This window comes from Hermetia illucens, chromosome 3 (assembly GCF_905115235.1).
Source record: "Hermetia illucens chromosome 3, iHerIll2.2.curated.20191125, whole genome shotgun sequence".
Lineage (NCBI taxonomy): Eukaryota > Metazoa > Arthropoda > Insecta > Diptera > Stratiomyidae > Hermetia > Hermetia illucens.
In genome coordinates, this window is record NC_051851.1 from 178701386 (window position 1) to 178725375 (window position 23990).

The window sequence follows — 23990 nt, forward strand, 5'->3', positions numbered from 1 at the left end:
CATCCACTAAAAGATCGATGCGCCTAATATTTTCGAACAGCTGCTTAGTGCCATAATCCAAACTCCTCGCATCGAAGGAGCGGAGGCCGCACAAACGGCACCTATACTCGAAGAAGCGAAGGATTCACTTTAAACGCTGAAAAATCGACAGTTTGATATACTTAGGCACAACTCTCAAAAAAAGGGAAACAAACCAACGTAGAAGAGAGTACGGAGCTCAGGCATTATAGTAGCTTAAGGGGTTCATCCTATGTGTCGGATCTTAGGAATCCTTTGTTGGCATCAATTGTGTCCAGAGGTATTGCGAATTACAATGTATCAAAGGTGTGTCAGGTTTATGTCGACCGTCATAATGAAGCGCTCCAGCGGGGCACCGGGAAAACATTTTTTTTTATAGACGGGGGGAACGTTGCCATGTACTTCAATAATGAGCAACGATATACGGCTGAATAAATTGTAATGTGTGGCCAAGATATTAATAAATAAATGTTCAAAAATTTGCATTTGTATCTTTATTCAGAACTTCAAAAATATTCCAAAAAAAAGGCCCTCACACCAGGTGACCCACTTAAGGGGCGATAAATATTTAGAGCAAGAAAAAGACGGATGTTATTGAGATCTTTACAGTTTAATATACATATTTATATATTCCTTAAAATATATTCAATTTTCAGTTATAAAAAAATATTGAGAATTGACGAGTGCAGCTCCATGAAATGATCACTCAATAAACTTAATTTTTTGACAATAAGTTAAGAATTGTAGAAAGCACACATCAAATGAAAAAAGTCAATATTCTCGAGAATAAAAATTTCCGCAGATAAAAAAATGTTAATTTTGAGCAAATTTTGAAGCAAAAAGTTTCGAGAAAAACGTGTTCAAAGTTTTCGTAACGGAAAAGTGTTTGATAAATCTACTTACAGACTAATCTACTATGCCAGCTCCCGAACAGCAACCCTTCAGTTTCTCATTTCATTTTCCTCCACCCTCTCCTCGTTTCGTACCTTCCGAGCCTCTTTCGTCAATAAAAGGCTGCTCCTAAATTACCGAACGATTTGACGCTCATCAACTTTGCTAACATAATCTCTAGTTTGGTTGCTGATTTTCAGTTGTCCCCCTCAAAACCGCGCTGAAGATCCACATTGCTAAACATCTTGTAGGAGGATCTCAACGTAAGACTTTGTCAAGTAATCTTTCGTCTATATAATTTACGTACAATGCGCATCGTAATATGATACATATAAAAGTTACCATATGCTAACGTCAAGAAAACTATACATAGGAGATTCAACTCCCAGCACATTCTTTACAATTTTATGGAGACGGAAAAGTCTTCCACACGTTCGACCGCGACGAGAGTTGCGCGAGAAAAATTCCCTAAATAAGAGCTGGTGTTAGTACCGTGTATGTAATGCAGTGTATTGCACATAGCTGTGAGTTCCTACGAGCACGTGGCAACATCTGTCACACCAATAGATATTCATCATCATCATCAACGGCGCAGCAACCGGTATCCGGTCTAGGCCTGCCTTAATAAGGAACTCCAGACATCCCGGTTTTGCACTGAGGTCCACCAATTCAATATCCCTAAAAGCTATCTGGCGTCCTGACCTACGCCATCGTTCCATCTCAGGCAGGGTCTGCCTGGTCTTCTTTTTCTACCATAGATATTGCCCTTATAGATTTTCCGGGCTGGATCATCCTCATCTTCAGATTAAGTGACCCACCCACCGTAACCTATTTAGCTGGATTTTATCCACAACCAGACGGTCAAGGTATCGCTCATAGATTTCGTCATTGTATAGGCTACGGAATCGTCCATCCTCGTGTAGGGGGCCAAACATTCTTCGGAGGATTCTTCTCTCGAACGCGGCCAAGAGTTCGCAATTTTTCTTGCTAAGAACCCAAGTTTCCGACGAATACATGAGGACTGGCAAGACCATTGTCTTGTACAGTAAGAGCTTTGATCCTTTGGTGAGACGTTTCGAGCGGAACAGTCTCTGTAAGCTGAAATAGGCTCTGTTGGCTGACAACAACCGTCCGCGGATTTCATCATCGTAGCTGTTATCGGTTGTGATTTTCGACCCTAGATGGGAGAAATTGTCAACGGTCTCAAAGTTGTATTCTCCTATCCTTATTCTTCTTCGTGTTTGACCAGTGCGATTTGATGTTGCTGGTTGATTCGTCTTCGGTGCTGATGTTGCAACCATACATTTTGTCTTGCCTTCATTGATGTGCAGCCCAAGATCTCGCGCCAATCAGCGCCTGCTCGATCTGGATGAAGGCAGTTTGTACGTCTCGGGTTGTTCTTCCCATGATGTCGATATCGTCAGCATAGGCCAGTAGTTGGGTGGTCTTGAAGAGGATCGTACCTCTTGCATTTACCTCAGCATCACGGATCACTTTCTCGAGGGCCAGGTTAAAGAGGACGCATGATACGGCATCCCCTTGTCGTAGACCGTTGTTGATGTCAAATGGTCTGGAGAGTGATCCCGCTGCTTTTATCTAGCCTCAAACATTGGTCAGGGTCAGCCTAATCAGTCTTATTAATTTCGTCGGGATACCGAATTCTCTCATGGCCGTGTACAGTTTTACCCTGGCTATGCTATCGTAGGCGGCTTTAAAGTCGAAGAATAGATGGTGTAACTGTTGTCCATATTCCAACAGTCTTTCCATCGCTTGCCGCACAGAGAAAATCTGATCTGTTGCTGATTTGCCTGAAGAGATGTGGTGGTATGGGCCAATGATGTAGTGGGCGTATGGGGCTATCCGGCCTAGCAAGATAGAGGAGAATATCTTATAGATGGTACTCAGCAACGTGATACCTCTATAATTGCTGCACTGTGTGATATCTCCCTTTTTATGTATGAGACAGATAATGTCTCGTTGCCAATCGTCAGGCATTGATTCGCTGTCCCATACCTTGAGCACAGGTTGATGAACCACTTGGTGTCACTGGTCGCCTCCATATTTAACCAATTCGGCTGTAATTCCATCGACTACTGGCGACTTATGATTTTTTAGCCAATGAATTGCACGAACTGTTTCTCAATAGATATTGCACAGCTGTTTATAGCGTCAGACATTACAGCGAAAACCAAAGCAGAGCTTCCTTAAAGATTCATTTCGGATTAATGGAATGAGCTAGTGATGTTTGCAAAGTTCCTCTATTAGAAGCTTAGTGGAAGCAAATATGCGCTTGAATCATGTTTGCACTCCTAGGAAGTGATGTATCCAACATCAATCTTTCGGATGGATCCCTTTCCCGCTGGGATCAGATGAAGAAATACACGCAAGAAAATCATTAAGACATCGACACAGCAATACCGCTTACCTACCTCGTCCCTACCCGAAAGGTGCAGAATGAGATTCCGTGCCCCTTTTCCGCTGAACTTGCTCCTCCTGTGTATAGTCTTCCTGGCCAACGTCTAGCGTGGCGTTGTACTATGTTTCTTATAGTAAGTGTGGTCCGTAAATGCTGCCTAAAGGTGCACGCCCACTGGGACCGACACGCCATGACAGTTTTGCCAACACCCACAGGGAACCACACGACACAATGACATAACAGATTTGCTAACACCCATTAGGAACCACGCGACACAACAGAATATTGCCTAGTGATTGCGGTCAACTGGGACTCAGCAAGAAGTAGCGCTACCCGCTATGTGTAAAGAGGTTCACAGGCCACACTTCTTACCCAAATTTCGTAATAATAGGTTTAGCTGTTTCCGAGTAAATCAGGTGTGACAGACAGACAGGCAGATAGTGCCTGGACTGAACGAGCGAAGCAGGCGCAAGAGGGTACATACTTCTTTTGGAAAACACCGGAGTGTCAAAAAGATTTCAAAAAAGAGAAATGACTAAGGATCTCCAATGGCATCTTAGTGAGCATTACACGCATTACAATCATCAAGTGATTGTTTTCTAAATGGGTCGACCCATTGGATCAAAGCAGCGCAGAACACCAAACATAGGCTGGATTTTCAAAAAGTTCGAACATTTTCGGAGGCATTGCTTCAAGGTACAAATTTGTCAGTAACTACTACCCAGATTCTGGAACGTATGCAGACGGCTATGCCGCCACGAACGGAGTCACTGAAACGAATTTCTGATCGAATACTAAAATCAGTGAATATCATAAAATATGCTTGAATTCGAGAAGATGATGTCAACGCCGCGGAAACAGGCCAGATTATGAAGAGTCAGACCGTCTATACGAGGTTACCAGAAAAAACTCCAACTGCTATGACAAACAGCAAAACAATGCACCTCAAGCAGCTCTGCAGCGAAGCTGACTTAAATCCTTGGGTTGGCGCATACAAGGCAGGATATCCGGCTGCTCAGCGGGGAAGTTCATAATCCCCAGATCCTCAAAATATTGTATTTCCCCGTAAATTAGGAAATCTAAATGATTTCTGAACTTCTTCCAAAAAGATTCGTTAGTATAGCATAGCACATAGTAATATAATAGTTTAAAAAAGATAAGAAAATGTTTCCGGCGCCGGAATAACTCTACCCTGGACAGTAGTCAATACAAAATCACAGCCGAAAAGCTTCATAGAAATGGGTATTTACTATACCTCAATCTAAGTCCCCAGGAAAGACCCATTTATATGAGACATACATATCAAAAGCCGGTGAAAACCCGAATAAAATGCACCCTCGAATCTGCAAAAAGAAGAACACTAGTTGTGTATTCCTGGAAATTTAGATATGTATGTGTGACATACGCATCTGGAGCACAAGCCCGATTTGGGAAGTAAGACGTTCATGATCACGATGACGCAAAACTGCTATCACTCCTCCTACAACAATTCGTATGATAAACTGCAACTATTTATACAGCATCAAGCTATGGACCATTAACGAATTGCGAGTTTCCCATAAAAACCAGGCGCAAAGAACGTAACACAAAGACTAAGAGATGCAGCATCTCAAAATACTAGCACCACTTTTGGTGTTTTCTATTTGCTACAATGCTTTTGCTTGTTTAGCATGTACAGTGACCAGCACGTAAGATAACAATTTTTTTTGCGAAACTCCGTCTGTGCTTTATCATCAAGCAAAACCCATTACAAATAAAAAACCATAACTTCCGCAGGCAAATAAGAACCAAATCAGTCAATGTAACCACCACCATCTCCAAGATTCACATGTTCCCGTGTCCAAATCCAGCGACTGACATGCGCTGCTACACTACAAAGACCGTGCCCTCCTTTAAACTGACAAACCAGGTAAGAAAAAAAAGGAGAACTACCAATAACAGCAAAGGAAAAGGAGTAATTAAAATACTCAATTTTGTCTTCCTGACTAGACCTACTTACACAAAGTAGAATCGTGCTGCAAGGGATACAGCAAAAACCCCAAAACCAACAAATGTGAACCAATATGCAGCAAGTGCGTGAATGGCAAATGCACCGCACCCGAGGTATGTACGTGCAACGCAGGATACAAGATGAATCCCAAGACGAAGATATGCGACCCCGTGTGCACAAACTGCGTGAACGGAATCTGTACCGCGCCGGGCAAGTGCCAGTGCAATAAGGGATACTCCCTGAATGCAGCGACCAAAGTATGCGGGCCAGTGTGCAGCAAGTGCGTGAATGGCAAATGCACCGCACCCGAGGTATGTACGTGCAACGCAGGATACAAGATGAATCCCAAGACGAAGATATGCGACCCCGTGTGCACAAACTGCGTGAACGGAATCTGTACTGCGCCGGGCAAGTGCCAGTGCAATAAGGGATACTCCCTGAATGCAGCGACCAAAGTATGCGGGCCAGTGTGCAGCAAGTGCGTGAATGGCAAATGCACCGCACCCGAGGTATGTACGTGCAACGCAGGATACAAGATGAATCCCAAGACGAAGATATGCGACCCCGTGTGCACAAACTGCGTGAACGGAATCTGTACCGCGCCGGGCAAGTGCCAGTGCAATAAGGGATACTCCCCGAATGCAGCGACCAAAGTATGCGGGCCAGTGTGCAGCAAGTGCGTGAATGGCAAATGCACCGCACCCGAGGTATGTACGTGCAACGCAGGATACAAGATGAATCCCAAGACGAAGATATGCGACCCCGTGTGCACAAACTGCGTGAACGGAATCTGTACCGCGCCGGGCAAGTGCCAGTGCAATAAGGGATACTCGCTGAATGCAGCGACCAAAGTATGCGGGCCAGTGTGCAGCAAGTGCGTGAATGGCAAATGCACCGCACCCGAGGTATGTACGTGCAACGCAGGATACAAGATGAATCCCAAGACGAAGATATGCGACCCCGTGTGCACAAACTGCGTGAACGGAATCTGTACCGCGCCGGGCAAGTGCCAGTGCAATAAGGGATACTCCCCGAATGCAGCGACCAAAGTATGCGGGCCAGTGTGCAGCAAGTGCGTGAATGGCAAATGCACCGCACCCGAGGTATGTACGTGCAACGCAGGATACAAGATGAATCCCAAGACGAAGATATGCGACCCCGTGTGCACAAACTGCGTGAACGGAATCTGTACCGCGCCGGGCAAGTGCCAGTGCAATAAGGGATACTCGCTGAATGCAGCGACCAAAGTATGCGGGCCAGTGTGCAGCAAGTGCGTGAATGGCAAATGCACCGCACCCGAGGTATGTACGTGCAACGCAGGATACAAGATGAATCCCAAGACGAAGATATGCGACCCCGTGTGCACAAACTGCGTGAACGGAATCTGTACCGCGCCGGGCAAGTGCCAGTGCAATAAGGGATACTCCCTGAATGCAGCGACCAAAGTATGCGGGCCAGTGTGCAGCAAGTGCGTGAATGGCAAATGCACCGCACCCGAGGTATGTACGTGCAACGCAGGATACAAGATGAATCCCAAGACGAAGATATGCGACCCCGTGTGCACAAACTGCGTGAACGGAATCTGTACCGCGCCGGGCAAGTGCCAGTGCAATAAGGGATACTCCCTGAATGCAGCGACCAAAGTATGCGGGCCAGTGTGCAGCAAGTGCGTGAATGGCAAATGCACCGCACCCGAGGTATGTACGTGCAACGCAGGATACAAGATGAATCCCAAGACGAAGATATGCGACCCCGTGTGCACAAACTGCGTGAACGGAATCTGTACCGCGCCGGGCAAGTGCCAGTGCAATAAGGGATACTCCCTGAATGCAGCGACCAAAGTATGCGGGCCAGTGTGCAGCAAGTGCGTGAATGGCAAGTGCACCGCACCCGAGATATGTACGTGCAACGCAGGATACAAGATGAATCCCAAGACGAAGATATGCGACCCCGTGTGCACAAACTGCGTGAACGGAATCTGTACCGCGCCGGGCAAGTGCCAGTGCAATAAGGGATACTCGCTGAATGCAGCGACCAAAGTATGCGGGCCAGTGTGCAGCAAGTGCGTGAATGGCAAATGCACCGCACCCGAGGTATGTACGTGCAACGCAGGATACAAGATGAATCCCAAGACGAAGATATGCGACCCCGTGTGCACAAACTGCGTGAACGGAATCTGTACTGCGCCGGGCAAGTGCCAGTGCAATAAGGGATACTCCCTGAATGCAGCGACCAAAGTATGCGGGCCAGTGTGCAGCAAGTGCGTGAATGGCAAATGCACCGCACCCGAGGTATGTACGTGCAACGCAGGATACAAGATGAATCCCAAGACGAAGATATGCGACCCCGTGTGCACAAACTGCGTGAACGGAATCTGTACCGCGCCGGGCAAGTGCCAGTGCAATAAGGGATACTCCCCGAATGCAGCGACCAAAGTATGCGGGCCAGTGTGCAGCAAGTGCGTGAATGGCAAATGCACCGCACCCGAGGTATGTACGTGCAACGCAGGATACAAGATGAATCCCAAGACGAAGATATGCGACCCCGTGTGCACAAACTGCGTGAACGGAATCTGTACCGCGCCGGGCAAGTGCCAGTGCAATAAGGGATACTCCCCGAATGCAGCGACCAAAGTATGCGGGCCAGTGTGCAGCAAGTGCGTGAATGGCAAATGCACCGCACCCGAGGTATGTACGTGCAACGCAGGATACAAGATGAATCCCAAGACGAAGATATGCGACCCCGTGTGCACAAACTGCGTGAACGGAATCTGTACCGCGCCGGGCAAGTGCCAGTGCAATAAGGGATACTCGCTGAATGCAGCGACCAAAGTATGCGGGCCAGTGTGCAGCAAGTGCGTGAATGGCAAATGCACCGCACCCGAGGTATGTACGTGCAACGCAGGATACAAGATGAATCCCAAGACGAAGATATGCGACCCCGTGTGCACAAACTGCGTGAACGGAATCTGTACCGCGCCGGGCAAGTGCCAGTGCAATAAGGGATACTCCCTGAATGCAGCGACCAAAGTATGCGGGCCAGTGTGCAGCAAGTGCGTGAATGGCAAATGCACCGCACCCGAGGTATGTACGTGCAACGCAGGATACAAGATGAATCCCAAGACGAAGATATGCGACCCCGTGTGCACAAACTGCGTGAACGGAATCTGTACCGCGCCGGGCAAGTGCCAGTGCAATAAGGGATACTCCCTGAATGCAGCGACCAAAGTATGCGGGCCAGTGTGCAGCAAGTGCGTGAATGGCAAATGCACCGCACCCGAGGTATGTACGTGCAACGCAGGATACAAGATGAATCCCAAGACGAAGATATGCGACCCCGTGTGCACAAACTGCGTGAACGGAATCTGTACCGCGCCGGGCAAGTGCCAGTGCAATAAGGGATACTCCCTGAATGCAGCGACCAAAGTATGCGGGCCAGTGTGCAGCAAGTGCGTGAATGGCAAGTGCACCGCACCCGAGATATGTACGTGCAACGCAGGATACAAGATGAATCCCAAGACGAAGATATGCGACCCCGTGTGCACAAACTGCGTGAACGGAATCTGTACCGCGCCGGGCAAGTGCCAGTGCAATAAGGGATACTCCCTGAATGCAGCGACCAAAGTATGCGGGCCAGTGTGCAGCAAGTGCGTGAATGGCAAATGCACCGCACCCGAGGTATGTACGTGCAACGCAGGATACAAGATGAATCCCAAGACGAAGATATGCGACCCCGTGTGCACAAACTGCGTGAACGGAATCTGTACCGCGCCGGGCAAGTGCCAGTGCAATAAGGGATACTCCCCGAATGCAGCGACCAAAGTATGCGGGCCAGTGTGCAGCAAGTGCGTGAATGGCAAATGCACCGCACCCGAGGTATGTACGTGCAACGCAGGATACAAGATGAATCCCAAGACGAAGATATGCGACCCCGTGTGCACAAACTGCGTGAACGGAATCTGTACTGCGCCGGGCAAGTGCCAGTGCAATAAGGGATACTCCCTGAATGCAGCGACCAAAGTATGCGGGCCAGTGTGCAGCAAGTGCGTGAATGGCAAATGCACCGCACCCGAGGTATGTACGTGCAACGCAGGATACAAGATGAATCCCAAGACGAAGATATGCGACCCCGTGTGCACAAACTGCGTGAACGGAATCTGTACCGCGCCGGGCAAGTGCCAGTGCAATAAGGGATACTCCCTGAATGCAGCGACCAAAGTATGCGGGCCAGTGTGCAGCAAGTGCGTGAATGGCAAATGCACCGCACCCGAGGTATGTACGTGCAACGCAGGATACAAGATGAATCCCAAGACGAAGATATGCGACCCCGTGTGCACAAACTGCGTGAACGGAATCTGTACTGCGCCGGGCAAGTGCCAGTGCAATAAGGGATACTCCCTGAATGCAGCGACCAAAGTATGCGGGCCAGTGTGCAGCAAGTGCGTGAATGGCAAATGCACCGCACCCGAGGTATGTACGTGCAACGCAGGATACAAGATGAATCCCAAGACGAAGATATGCGACCCCGTGTGCACAAACTGCGTGAACGGAATCTGTACCGCGCCGGGCAAGTGCCAGTGCAATAAGGGATATTCCCTGAATGCAGCGACCAAAGTATGCGGGCCAGTGTGCAGCAAGTGCGTGAATGGCAAATGCACCGCACCCGAGGTATGTACGTGCAACGCAGGATACAAGATGAATCCCAAGACGAAGATATGCGACCCCGTGTGCACAAACTGCGTGAACGGAATCTGTACTGCGCCGGGCAAGTGCCAGTGCAATAAGGGATACTCCCTGAATGCAGCGACCAAAGTATGCGGGCCAGTGTGCAGCAAGTGCGTGAATGGCAAATGCACCGCACCCGAGGTATGTACGTGCAACGCAGGATACAAGATGAATCCCAAGACGAAGATATGCGACCCCGTGTGCACAAACTGCGTGAACGGAATCTGTACTGCGCCGGGCAAGTGCCAGTGCAATAAGGGATACTCCCTGAATGCAGCGACCAAAGTATGCGAGCCAGTGTGCAGCAAGTGCGTGAATGGCAAATGCACCGCACCCGAGGTATGTACGTGCAACGCAGGATACAAGATGAATCCCAAGACGAAGATATGCGACCCCGTGTGCACAAACTGCGTGAACGGAATCTGTACTGCGCCGGGCAAGTGCCAGTGCAATAAGGGATACTCCCTGAATGCAGCGACCAAAGTATGCGGGCCAGTGTGCAGCAAGTGCGTGAATGGCAAATGCACCGCACCCGAGGTATGTACGTGCAACGCAGGATACAAGATGAATCCCAAGACGAAGATATGTGACCCCGTGTGCACAAACTGCGTGAACGGAATCTGTACCGCGCCGGGCAAGTGCCAGTGCAACAAGGGATATTCGCTGAACGCAGCCACCAAAGTGTGCGGGCCAGTGTGCAGCAAGTGCGTGAATGGCAAATGCACCGCACCCGAGGTATGTACGTGCAACGCAGGATACAAGATGAATCCCAAGACGAAGATATGCGACCCCGTGTGCACAAACTGCGTGAACGGAATCTGTACCGCGCCGGGCAAGTGCCAGTGCAATAAGGGATACTCCCTGAATGCAGCGACCAAAGTGTGCGGGCCAGTGTGCAGCAAGTGCGTAAATGGCAAATGCACCGCACCCGAAGTATGCACATGCAATGCAGACTACAAACTCAACCCCATCACGAAGGTGTGTGATCCAGTGTGTACTAACTGCATGAACGGAATCTGCACTGCACCAGGCAAATGTCAGTGCAATAAAAGGTATTCGCTGAATGCAGTCACCAAAATATGCGACCCCGTCTGCAGCAAGTGCGTGAACGGCAAATGCACCGCACCTGAAGTATGTACATGCAATACAGGCTATAAACTCAACCCCATCACGAAGGTGTGTGATCCAGTGTGTATTAACTGCATGAACGGAATCTGCACTGCACCAGGCAAGTGCCAGTGCAATCAGGGGTATTCAATGAATGCAACCGCCCAAGTATGCGACCCCATCTGCAGCAAGTGCGCGAATGGCGAATGCACCGCACCCGAAGTATGCACATGCAATGCAGACTACAAACTCAACCCCATCACGAAGGTGTGTGATCCAGTGTGTACTAACTGCATGAACGGAATATGCACTGCACCAGGCAAATGTCAGTGCAATAAAGGGTATTCGCTGAATGCAGTCACCAAAATATGCGACCCCGTCTGCAGCAAGTGCGTAAATGGCAAATGCACCGCACCCGAAGTATGTACATGCAATGCAGGCTACAAACTCAACGCCATCACGAAGGTGTGTGACCCAGTGTGTACTAACTGCATGAACGGAATCTGCACTGCACCAGGCAAATGTCAGTGCAATAAAAGGTATTCGCTGAATGCAGTCACCAAAATATGCGACCCCGTCTGCAGCAAGTGCGTGAACGGCAAATGCACCGCACCTGAAGTATGTACATGCAATACAGGCTATAAACTCAACCCCATCACGAAGGTGTGTGATCCAGTGTGTATTAACTGCATGAACGGAATCTGCACTGCACCAGGCAAGTGCCAGTGCAATCAGGGGTATTCAATGAATGTAACCGCCCAAGTATGCGACCCCATCTGCAGCAAGTGCGCGAATGGCAAATGCACCGCACCCGAAGTATGCACATGCAATGCAGACTACAAACTCAACCCCATCACGAAGGTGTGTGATCCAGTGTGTACTAACTGCATGAACGGAATATGCACCGCACCAGGCAAATGTCAGTGCAATAAAGGGTATTCGCTGAATGCAGTCACCAAAATATGCGACCCCGTCTGCAGCAAGTGCGTAAATGGCAAATGCACCGCACCTGAAGTATGTACATGCAATGCAGGCTACAAACTGAACCCCATCACGAAGGTGTGTGATCCAGTGTGCACTAACTGCGTGAACGGAATCTGCACTGCACCAGGCAAATGTCAGTGCAATAAAGGGTATTCGCTGAATGCAGTCACCAAAATATGCGACCCCGTCTGCAGCAAGTGCGTGAACGGTAAATGCACCGCACCCGAAGTATGTACATGCAATGCAGGCTACAAACTCAACCCCATCACGAAGGTATGTGATCCAGTGTGCACTAACTGCGTGAACGGAATCTGCACTGCACCAGGCAAATGTCAGTGCAATAAAGGGTATTCGCTGAATGCAGTCACCAAAATATGCGAACCCATCTGCAGCAAGTGCGTGAATGGCAAATGCACCGCACCCGAAGTATGTACATGCAATGTAGACTACAAACTCAACCCCCTCACGAAGGTGTGTGATCCAGTGTGCACTAACTGCGTGAATGGAATCTGCACTGCACCAGGCAAATGTCAGTGCAATAAAGGGTATTCGCTGAATGCAGTCACCAAAATATGCGACCCCGTCTGCAGCAAGTGCGTGAACGGTAAATGCACCGCACCCGAAGTATGTACATGCAATGCAGGCTACAAACTCAACCCCATCACGAAGGTGTGTGATCCAGTGTGCACTAACTGCGTGAACGGAATCTGCACTGCACCAGGCAAATGTCAGTGCAATAAAGGGTATTCGCTGAATGCAGTCACCAAAATATGCGAACCCATCTGCAGCAAGTGCGTGAATGGCAAATGCACCGCACCCGAAGTATGTACATGCAATGTAGACTACAAACTCAACCCCCTCACGAAGGTGTGTGATCCAGTGTGCACTAACTGCGTGAATGGAATCTGCACTGCACCAGGCAAATGTCAGTGCAATAAAGGGTATTCGCTGAATGCAGTCACCAAAATATGCGACCCCGTCTGCAGCAAGTGCGTGAACGGTAAATGCACCGCACCCGAAGTATGTACATGCAATGCAGGCTACAAACTCAACCCCATCACGAAGGTGTGTGATCCAGTGTGCACTAACTGCGTGAACGGAATCTGCACTGCACCAGGCAAATGTCAGTGCAATAAAGGGTATTCGCTGAATGCAGTCACCAAAATATGCGAACCCGTCTGCAGCAAGTGCGTGAATGGCAAATGCACCGCACCCGAAGTATGTACATGCAATGTAGACTACAAACTCAACCCCCTCACGAAGGTGTGTGATCCAGTGTGCACTAACTGCGTGAATGGAATCTGCACTGCACCAGGCAAGTGCCAGTGCAACCAGGGGTATTCAATGAATGCAACCGCCCAAGTATGCGACCCCATCTGCAGTAGGTGCGTGAATGGTATATGCACTATGCCCGAGGTTTGCACATGCAACGAAGGGTATAAGATGAATAGTCATACAAGAGCCTGTGATCCTGTGTGTGCCAATTGCGCAAATGGGAACTGCACTGCACCTGGAAATTGTCAATGTAAAATGGGATATTTGCTCAATTCAGCTACAGGTGCTTGTGATCCGGTCTGCACCGAAACCTGTTTAAATGGATATTGCTCTGGACCAGACCAGTGTTCTTGTTACGAAGGATACGCGCTATTTAATGAAAGTCGAAATATTTGTAAACCTATTTGCGTTAGAGGATGCCTGAATGGTGCCTGCGTAAAGCCCAATTTATGTGAATGCTTTGAAGGGTACATTCCCGAGAGCGCTGAGAAAGGGAATTTTGTCTGCGTATTGGCTTGTACGGTGGAATGTGGGAATGGCACTTGCTTGGCGCCAAACCAGTGTGACTGTTTCGAGGGTTACCACTTTGCTAATGGCACCTGTATTGATAACATGCTTTCAACTGGGTCGATTGGAATTGACAGCAAACCATGGTGAGTGCTAATTTGGCACTGTTTATTGATAACACTCTACTATTCAGACTAAATTTAATGCTGATTTTATTGTATTCAGTCTTTGTCTTGAGTTTTTCTTATGTATGTGACCTAAGGTGTTTTTATCTATTTCAGGTTTGTTAGGAATATTCGGTGGATTGCCGCAGGGCTCGGCGTGTCCGTATGTTCGATGGTAATGATTGGATTAGGTTTCAGGCGCTTTAGAAGAAAGGCTGCTCCAGCCACGTTTGAAGTAGAGAAGGATCCCACATATGTTTACAATCCTATTTATGAAGCCATAAAAGAATAAAGATGTTCTCATCCATATTTTATTTAATCGATTTATTGAATGAACGGTTTTCTTCAATATTAATGGTTAAGGAAGAGATCGCGTCTATTCTGAAATTTGAATAAGGGGGAACTGTTGAAGTCCCAGTGAAAATTGCAAGCATCCCGAGCAGGCCCTACCATGGCGATTTGAAGCTCCTTGAAAAAGGACCATTTTTTTTTTGGTCAACGGACCCCTCCTTTTAATCTAAGTTTTACAGAAACGGTTTTACCCAAGGCAGAGACAACTCACTTCGACCCTAAGCTTGGCTTGAACAAAGGCGGTTTTCACACTGGAAGTAATTTGCACCCATATGACACCATATAACAGTTCACCCAACCTGGCGAAAACAGAAAGAGATTGTTCAAAACCGAATGAAAATTGAGTGGATTCCGAACTTGAGTGAGAGGCACTCGAATTTTCACGTGCAAACGGGAAAGATATTTCAAGAGATTATCAAATTTGCGATTTTCCAGACGCAGTTTGAAATATTTCTCTAAAATTAGATTATACCTTACATAAAAAAAATCTAAAAAAAAAGAAATGAGGAACCTGATGCTTGAAAATGCTAATTTGGTTAAGGGGGAATGCTGCAAAAAGAGTATGAAAAATGCTACGTCGCAGGAAGGGTGTAGGATTGGATTGGTTGTATGGACTTTCTATACGTCAAGGAAGCATGCAGGATACAAAGCGGGCAGTCTCTGTAAAAGCCAATCAGACTTCGATCCAATAATGCTCTAGGAATCGGACTGGAGCGGGATTATAAAGAGATGAGCATGCATGTATGATAATACACGCTTCCAACTCCTCTGAGATTTCCGTGTCCGACTCCATACACTGGATGGACTTAAACATCATCGAAGATTCTTTGCTCTTTTGGTTTTATCTTTTGAAAATACCGAAAGTTTGAGGTACAGTAAATAGAAGAATTTGAGCGACCGATGGCAAGAAGGATTTCTGTTTGGCATTGTTGTGTGAGAATTTCGGGTGTTCATGGGACACCTCCAGAGAAATTCTACTAACATAACGAGGGTTGTAGCATGCACGACTCGCACGACTTTGCTGTGAGTAACAAAAAAGACAGAAGAAACTGGCAGTACTGATGATACGACTCAAGAGGAAAAATCCCGTCTACAGAGCTTACACCAGGAGGGGAAAGTCGCTAACCATTTAATTTAAGGAGTAGTCTTAACAATTCTTCAATTGCCCAGAAGATGGCATGGAGTAGCAAAAAAGTAGGACCCTCATGATTTGAGTTGTTTGCTGTTCTTGTTTCGCTCTGGCTTAATTTAACATTAACAGCTATGTAACTTACGCAAGGTGATACTTTTTACAGGAAGGTGCAGGTGAATCTCTTGCATGTAGCAGTTTGTAGGGCAGATTCACAGATCACGGGCTGGTTTCACTTAGCTTCAAGGTCCAGTCTTTTAATCCCCTGAGTGGGGTCAAGTTAGTCAACCCTCCATCGTTCGTCGACGGCCTAAGACGTTTCGCTCAGGCATCAAACCGATTCCGGCCTCCAGACACGTTGCCCCACAGAAGAAGCCTTTTATGTTCAAGGAGATTCAAGAGCTGTTGCCATGTGTTTGAACGGGTTGGTGCTGTAGAAAAGCCACGGGGGGGGGGGGGGGGGAATCCGCGCATAATTCTCATGTACAGAGATATGAAGGCGTTGCCATAAATACTTAGCCTTACCGCCCGTTGGCGTACATTCGCGTAGATTCGGACTCTTAGTTGTGTTTTGACCGCGTATGGAAGTGGGTCAGCCTGCGGATTTTAAAAAAATGGAAAAAGAGCAATATCGATTCATGTTTTTGGAAGTGGAATCGCACAGCGAAATCAAAGAGAGCTTGGATTCTGTGTACGGTGACTCTGTTCCTGCGATAGCGACCGAAAAAAATGGCTTAAGGAGTTGCAATGTGGTCGCACGTCAGTTTTTGATGATAGGTCATATCCTGCATGAAATTTTGTGCATCAAAAAACTGTCGGCGCAATGCTCACTCCGGACAACAAGCGCAACCGTGAGACCACTTCAGAGCAATATTTGACGCTGTTTAAGCGCAATCCGCCGAAGGAATTTCTGCATTGTTTCATGACCGTCGACGAAACATGGGTCTATTGATATACCAGAAGCCAAGGAACAGTGGAAACAGTGGACTTCACCCAGCGAATGTGCTGCGAAAAAGGCGAAGTCGGCCCCATCGACCGGAAAGGTTTTCTGGGATTCACAAGGTGTTATCTGAATCGGCAACCTGTAGAATGATAAAATGGTCACAGGGCTCTACCATGCTGAATTATTGGGCCGATTGGATGCCAAATTGCAGAAAAAAGCCCCATTTGACGAAGAAAAAAGTGCTCTTCCAGCCAATTGGTCGAGTTGGGCTACGAACTGCTACCCCATCCATCGTATTCTCCAGGTTGGGAGCGGCCGATTTCTTTTTGTTTTCAAACTTTAAAAAGTCACTTGCCGCGCAGAAAGTTGATTCGAATGAAGATTTATATATATTTTTTCAGACGAGTTAACAAAATTGGAGCATCATTGGATCCAGTGCATCGAGCTAAGATGAGACCATGCTGAGAAATAAAACGCCTTTTTTCAAAAATTTTCGTTTCCCGTAGGCTAAGTAACGATCGCGGATATCCTCGTTTAGGATGTGATCTAAACGTATGACGCCACTAGTCCAACGCAACATCTACGTCTCAATGAACGGCGTCTTGCGGTAATGGTGACGAAGATGTTACGTTGGACTAGTGGCATCACACGTTTAGAGCACATCCGAAACGAGCATATCCGGAATCGTTATAGGGTTGCACCGATCGTGGAAAAGTTGCGAGAGAGGCGTCTTCGATAGTATGGTCACGCAATTCGTGCTAACGAGAATTCACTTGCCAAGATTCGAATTTTAAAACAATTAAGAGACGAAGATCGTATTGAAAGTATAAAGCCACCTGGACGACTATCAAAATTGTCGGCGCGAAAAACCCAAAAATAAGCAAAACAAGAAATTGGCAGAGCCGTAACGGAGAGACTTAAGGGGGGGGGGGGGGGGGGGGTAAGGAATTTAATTTTTTTTTTCATTTTTTTTTTATTTTCGAAATTCAATCCGTAATATCTGAAGAATATTGTGTTATCCAATTTTCAAGTCAATTGGAGCAAAATTGACGAAGTTATGAGTATTTTTATACCTGCCGGATTTTTGTACCTATACCCGAACCAACCCCAACGCCCCGACCCGAGCGCGCTATTGTTACCCGGCAGATATTTCACTCTCTATTAATGTAGTACCTTACCTCCCAGTTCCATCTATCGAAATTTCAAGGCAAGGACAAACGGGTTTATACCTGATCTGTATACTTTGTCAGTGTGGTGTACAAATTCAGTTAGCAGAAAATATCCTATCGAGTAAACGTATCCACGTGTTCTTATTTTCGCATAATTTCACCTCCGTTTTCATTCATTTTTGTTGCTAATTTTTAATACAAAAATGCCCAAAAAAATTGGAAGATCTAATAGACAATGAACTGGTTCGAGATTATATCGACCCAAAGAAATTTTACCTCCCCACAAACGGAAAAGCGAAGACATTACGGCAAGAAGCGCGTCAGCTAAAAAAATAAAAATGACCGTTGAAGATCAAATTAGGGAGGATCTTGAACGACATTATAGGCATGTTAGATATCGCCTTCAGTTTGTAGTTAAGTCCAAAATTAATAGACCATTAGCTTAATCCCAACTACAATTTTATTTTATTATGTAGCTTTAGCTTTGTACTGATGAAGGGAGTAAGTTGCTCCCGAAATATATATACATAATAAAATAAAATTGTAGTTGGGATTAAGCTAATGGTCTATTAATTTTGGACATTATAGGGTAATTGATTTTTTATTGGTCTTTGCAACAATTGCTACGCTAGTGAAGTGTGTGAAGTGTGATGGAAAAGTAAATTTTCATTCGACTAAGAAAGAAGGTCTTGGATTTCACATCAAAGTGTCGTGCGAAAGTTGTAAACAAATAACAAACGTTCCGTCTAGTGCTCGAATAAACTCTGGTATGTTCGAAGTGAATTATCGGTTTGTCTTCGTGATGGGGATATTAGGCCTTGGATTAGTTGGCTGTGATAAGTTCTGCGGCTTGATGGATTTGTCTAGTTCATTTTTATCAAGACCGACTTACAATAATTACGTGACGAAAATGTGCTCGACTATAAGAGAAGTAGCGAATCGGTTTTTTTCGTCTGCTACAAAAGAAGAAAGAGCAGCAACAGCCGAAGAAAAAAAAACTGAAGATGCCGACGAACTTAGTGTATCAGGCGACGGAACATGGAAAAAAAGAGGCTACTCATCTTTATTCGGCGTCACCTCGCTAATCGGTTACTCTACTGGTAAAGTGGTTGACATTCTCGTCAAAAGTTCATACTGCCACGAATGTAAAATTTGGGAACACAAATTGAACTCTGCCGAATACGAAGAATGGCATGAAGCTCATGTAGATACTGGAAACTGTCAGGCAAATCATACTGGTGCATCTGGAAATATGGAGGTCGAAGCGATAAAAACAATGTTTCAGCGCTCGGTAAATAATGGTGTTCGATATCGCAACTATATCGGCGACGGTGACTCCAAAGCTTACTCCGGGTTAGTGAATTCTAAACCTTATGGTTATGATTTTTCAATAGTAAAAAAAGAATGTGTAGGGCATGTTCAAAAAAGAATGGGCACTCGTCTACATGAAATAGTCAAAAAGACCGTTGTAGATACCGAAACTAAGGCTGGAAAGAAAATCAAAAGAAAGAGTCTGTCTGGTAAAGGGAAGCTTACGGCCAAAATTATCGATAAATTGACGGTATACTACGGATTGGCTATCAGACGTCACTCTGATTCCGTAGAAAATATGAAGAACGCTATCTGGGCAACGTTCTTTCACTACAGTTCGACGGACCAGAATCCACAGCACGAAAAATGCCCGAGCGGCGCGGACTCCTGGTGCGAATGGCAAAAAGCTGCAGCTGCTAATGCATTGGATTCGTTCAAACACACGTATTGTGCTCTTCCCAAGGATGTTTTGGATGCAATCAAGCCTATCTACGAAGATCTGAGCAAAGATGCCCTCCTGGAACGATGTGTAGGAGGCTTCACGCAGAACAACAATGAGAGTTTGAACCAACTTATTTGGAAAATCTCACCGAAGCACTTGAGTGGAACCTCTGTCGTCGTTGAAATTGCAGCTTATGTGGCAGCCAGTGTCTTCAATGAAGGTTCGTTTGCTTTACTCACCTTCATGCAAGACATGGAAATCAGTTGTGGATCAAGCGCTCATGACTGGGCGCGATCCACTGACTCCATACGCATAAGCCGAGCAGAGCAGGAAGCTGAACGACAAACCAAAAAAGGCAGGATTCTTCGAAGGCAGGAGCAAAAAGATGCATTAGACATCATCGATGATAGCAACATCCTCTATGGACCTGGCATTGATGACTCAGTGTGAGGTATGTCGATAAAATTCGCTTATAAACGTTTTAACTAGATTTTTTTGTGATTAAAACTTTAAAGCGTTTTTCCCACAACTCACGTTTTCAAAGTCGGTGCCCCTGATAACTCCAAAACTACTGCACCGATCCTTTTGAAATTTTAAACACTATTTCTGTACATCATTTACGAGGTAACGCTGTCGAGTTTTTTTTTTTTATTCATAATTTTGATTTTGCAATAACAAATTAGCCGATTTTTTTCCACAAAATTGTGTTTTTCACTTTAAAGTGTTCGAAAAAATGAAAAAAATTTGGGAAAAAAAAACTCGACAGCGTTACCTGGGGAAAACTATTATCTAACGAATGAACTTTGATTTTTTTGATTTCAGATGATCCAGCACCAAGTTATGAGGGGCACCGCAATTCAACTTTTTTTCGAGACACGTCCGAACAATTGCTGCCATTGCCGTATTTTTTAATATTTCTTTGTAAAAATTTGATGAAACATTCTTCGAATGTCATACTTTAATGTGCCATTGGTTGAGTAAATAAATTTTAACTGTGTCGTTAGAAAAAAAATCACAAAAACATGGCTTTTTTTGTACGATTTGACCTTACCCCCCCCCGACGGGTGACGGGAACCAAAAAGTATGGCGAAAAACAAATACAACACTTCGGTAGTGTAACGGTGTGGGAGCGTTTCGTGGCATCAGGAGTAGATAGTTTGGTTTTTATCGATTGCAACATGACCGGCGACTTGTACATAGAAATTTTAAGAAAAAATCTACACTCCAATGCAGAAAAATTGGGAATTCGCTCAACATTCAAATTTTATCAAGATAACGACCCAAAACATAAAGCTTTTAAGGCAAGAGAATGCCTTTTATAAAACTGCCTGAAAGTCTTCGTCAGCACCGAAAACCAACCAATCGACAACATCAAACAGCACTGGTCAAACGGTCAAACTGCTCAAACGGAGGCTACAACTTTGAGACCGTTGATAATTTCCCCTATCTAGGGTCGAAAATCACAACCGATAACAGCTACGATGATGAAATCCGCGCACGGTTGTTGGCTGCCAACAGAGATTATTTCAGTTTACAAAAACTGTTCCGCTCGAAATGTCTCATCATAGGGTCAAAGCTCTTACTGTACAAGCCAATGATCTTGCCAGTCCTCATGTATTCCTCGGAGACTTGGGTTCTTAGCAAGAAGAATTGCAAACTCTTCGCCGCGTTCGAGAGAAGAATCCTCCGAAGAATTTTTGACCCCCTACATGAGGATGGACGATGCCGTAGCCTACACAATGACGAAATCTATGAGCGATACCATGGTTTTGGATAAAATCCGGCTCAATAGGTTACGGTGGGCGGGTCACTTAATCCGTATGGATGCGGATGATCCAGCCCGGAAAGTCCGGAAGGGTCATATCTATGGTAGAAAAAGAAGACGAAGCAGGCCCTACTTGAGATGGAGCAATGGCGTAGGTCAGGACGCCAGACAGCTTTGGTGGACCTCGGCGCAAAACCGGATACTGGTTGTTGCGCTGTTGATCATGATGACTGTAGGCTTCTTGCCAAAACAAGAAAGTCTGTATTTCATTCAAATAAAAATCGTTTTCAATATGTTTTTCACTTTATTACATTATCATATCATCAGCGCATTCATATTAACATTGTCACATCATTTTTTGAGTAAAACAGAAGCAGCCAAAACAATATTGAGTACAAATTGATTAGAAATATTTCTCCATAACATTCAAAACACAATTTCTCTCTTTTGCATACTCATTCAAAGCCCGTAATATTTATTTTTCATTATGATTTCAATAAATTCGCATAGGCTGACATTCAACAAAGTTTTGTGTCTCTACAGAGATATAAAAAAGAGTTAACAAAAAAAAAGTAATTATTACGCGGAGTTTGTTTAGAGAAATTAAAGGAAAATTGATTTTAATTAATTGATTTCGACCTGTAATTCGTTTATCGATCGCCTAATATGTTTCCTAGAAACCGAAGGATAACGAGGGAGCATAATAAGAGAAATTTACTAAAAAATGCATTCAAACCTTCACATCTCGCTACTGTTTATGTTTATTTCGTTTACGTTTAACTTTTAATACTCGTCCTTTTTCGTCTCTAGTGGTTTATTAGATCTGTCTATTGGCGGAAATATGAACAGTTTCTGTTTGGGTCAGGTTTATTTATTTTCTGCTATGTATAAGTATGTCCCATTTCTCCTCGCGTTTCGCCTGTATATATTTTAGCCCCTCCTTCATTTGTTGTCTGCTTATATATGTTACTTCTCTACATGCTGTTTTATACAATGTGTGCAAGCTTGTTTATATTATTCTATTCAGTTTGTTACAAGTACAGCATCTATAGATATACTTTGATAGTAAGAATGAATAATGGTAAGAAAGTACTAAAAGTAAGTATTAGAAGAAACGGTGTCTCGAGTCTCACTGAAATGTTGACTTTTTTCGTTTTCCTTTTTTTCGAAAATTGAATAGTTCCTTAGAGAAGTACAAAATGGTTTTAACTATCATATATGAAAGAGATGGATGCGTAATAGTAGGAGCACTACTTTCATTTCTATTGTTTATTTTTGTACAAAAGTGCAATGTATGATTTTATTACAGGAAATTTGTCTATTTGTCTTGATTTATTCCTTTTGTTTTGTTTTGTTTTGCTGGTACTTGTTTCGATGCTAGTTTTCACAGTTTTATATTTTTAAAAACCGAAAATCAAATCTACGCCAGTTTCATATATTAAAAATAAACAACTGTAAACTTAGAGAACTAATACAACCTAAATATTTTGTAAACTTAAACTTATCATGCGTTAATTTTCTTATTCTCCAAAAATTATATTATTTTCATGAGAATTCTTCCACTTCGGCGAATGAGCTTTCACACAACAATCCAATCCTTAAAAAATTCAGTAAACAAAGTTTTATGATTATAAATCAAATAAGTTCTGTACGCATGAAGCATTGGCAAGTAAATTTTGTCCAAAGTACGGAGGAAGCCTTCCTGTATGAAAAGAACAGGGGGGAGAGATGGCTAGGGGTTTTGTCACACATCAAGAAAAAGCATTTAATACCTGGACAACAGGAACAGATATCCAATACCAAGTACACTCTTAATATTTAAGAGTAATGACGACGCTGCCAACTTGAAACCATCTCAAGTGTGACGGTGAACTAACTAGAGTAATTGAAGCAACGATACATGTAACGAGAAGAAGCATAGAAATCAGAAGGGTCTCTTTCATCCAATCAGCAAAGGAGACGTTTCAGTAGATACCTACTACATACATGGACCACGTTGTACCTATACCAGTCACCCAGAAAATATATCACCATGGATGTTGGAGTCATTTGCGGAGCTGGACATCGTGCTGGCCAACATTGGATGCGTGCCTACCTTTCGAGGAAGAGGGTCGGGTTCGATCGTCAAGAGGCCAAACTACTGGTGGAACACGGAGATCGCTGCCTTGAGATCCTCTTGTCTCCGAGCGAGGAGACTTTCCCACAGGACAAGGGGAAGGCCGGAGCACCAGGAGCGTGAGGAGGAATACAGGGATTTGCGAAGCAACCTTAAAAAGGCCATTCGGAGAAGCAGGCGGGAATCCTACCAGAAGCTCTGCATGGAGGCTAAAACGAATCGGTGGGGTACAGCCTACCAAGTTGTAACGAAGAAGATCCGCGGGCGAAAATCACCTCAAGTGACATGCCCACGGCTCTTGTTGCAAATAATTACAACTCTTTTCTCGCAGCAGGAGCAGGACGAAAGAGAACCCCAACTGGCAGCTCAGCACGACGTCTTCTCGATCCCTGATGTTACCGAAGAGGAACTTTGGGAAATCTGCAGACGTATTGGGGACAGCAAGGCTCCGGAATTGGACGGAATTCCGAATAGGGCTCTGAAGGTGGCGGTCAAGGCCAGACCAAGGTGGTTCGCAAGCACATTCGAATCATGCATGGCGAAAGGAGCCCCCCCGCCAGTGGAAGAGGCAGAAGCTGGTGTTGCTACCGAGGCCCCAAAAACCGCCCGGTGTGCCCTCTTCATATCGCCCTATTTGTCTCTTAGACACCATGGGGAAGATGTTGGAGAGGGTGATATACAACAGGCT

The 23990-nt window shown here is 45.4% G+C and overlaps 1 protein-coding gene across 1 annotated transcript; it reads left to right on the top strand.

Annotated features, from left to right (window-relative positions):
* Nucleotides 1-4900: 4900 nt before the first annotated feature.
* Nucleotides 4901-14368, top strand: LOC119652202 (fibrillin-1-like). The gene is made up of 4 exons (XM_038056143.1): nucleotides 4901-5013; nucleotides 5102-5234; nucleotides 5315-14058; nucleotides 14194-14368. Exons 1-4 carry the CDS (start codon nucleotides 4925-4927, stop codon nucleotides 14366-14368), a joined length of 9141 nt encoding a protein of 3046 aa, XP_037912071.1. The 5' UTR covers nucleotides 4901-4924.
* The last annotated feature ends 9622 nt before the right edge of the window (nucleotides 14369-23990 follow it).

What these genes read in the sequence shown, in the direction of transcription:
- LOC119652202 (XM_038056143.1), top strand. Translation starts at nt 4,925, where the DNA reads ATGCAGCATCTCAAAATACTAGCACCACTTTTGGTGTTTTCTATTTGC. An exon ending in GCATGTACAGTGACCAGCAC is followed by an intron (nt 5,014 to 5,101) that starts GTAAGATAACAA and finishes TAACTTCCGCAG; the next exon opens with GCAAATAAGAACCAAATCAG. An exon ending in GGAATTGACAGCAAACCATG is followed by an intron (nt 14,059 to 14,193) that starts GTGAGTGCTAAT and finishes TATCTATTTCAG; the next exon opens with GTTTGTTAGGAATATTCGGT.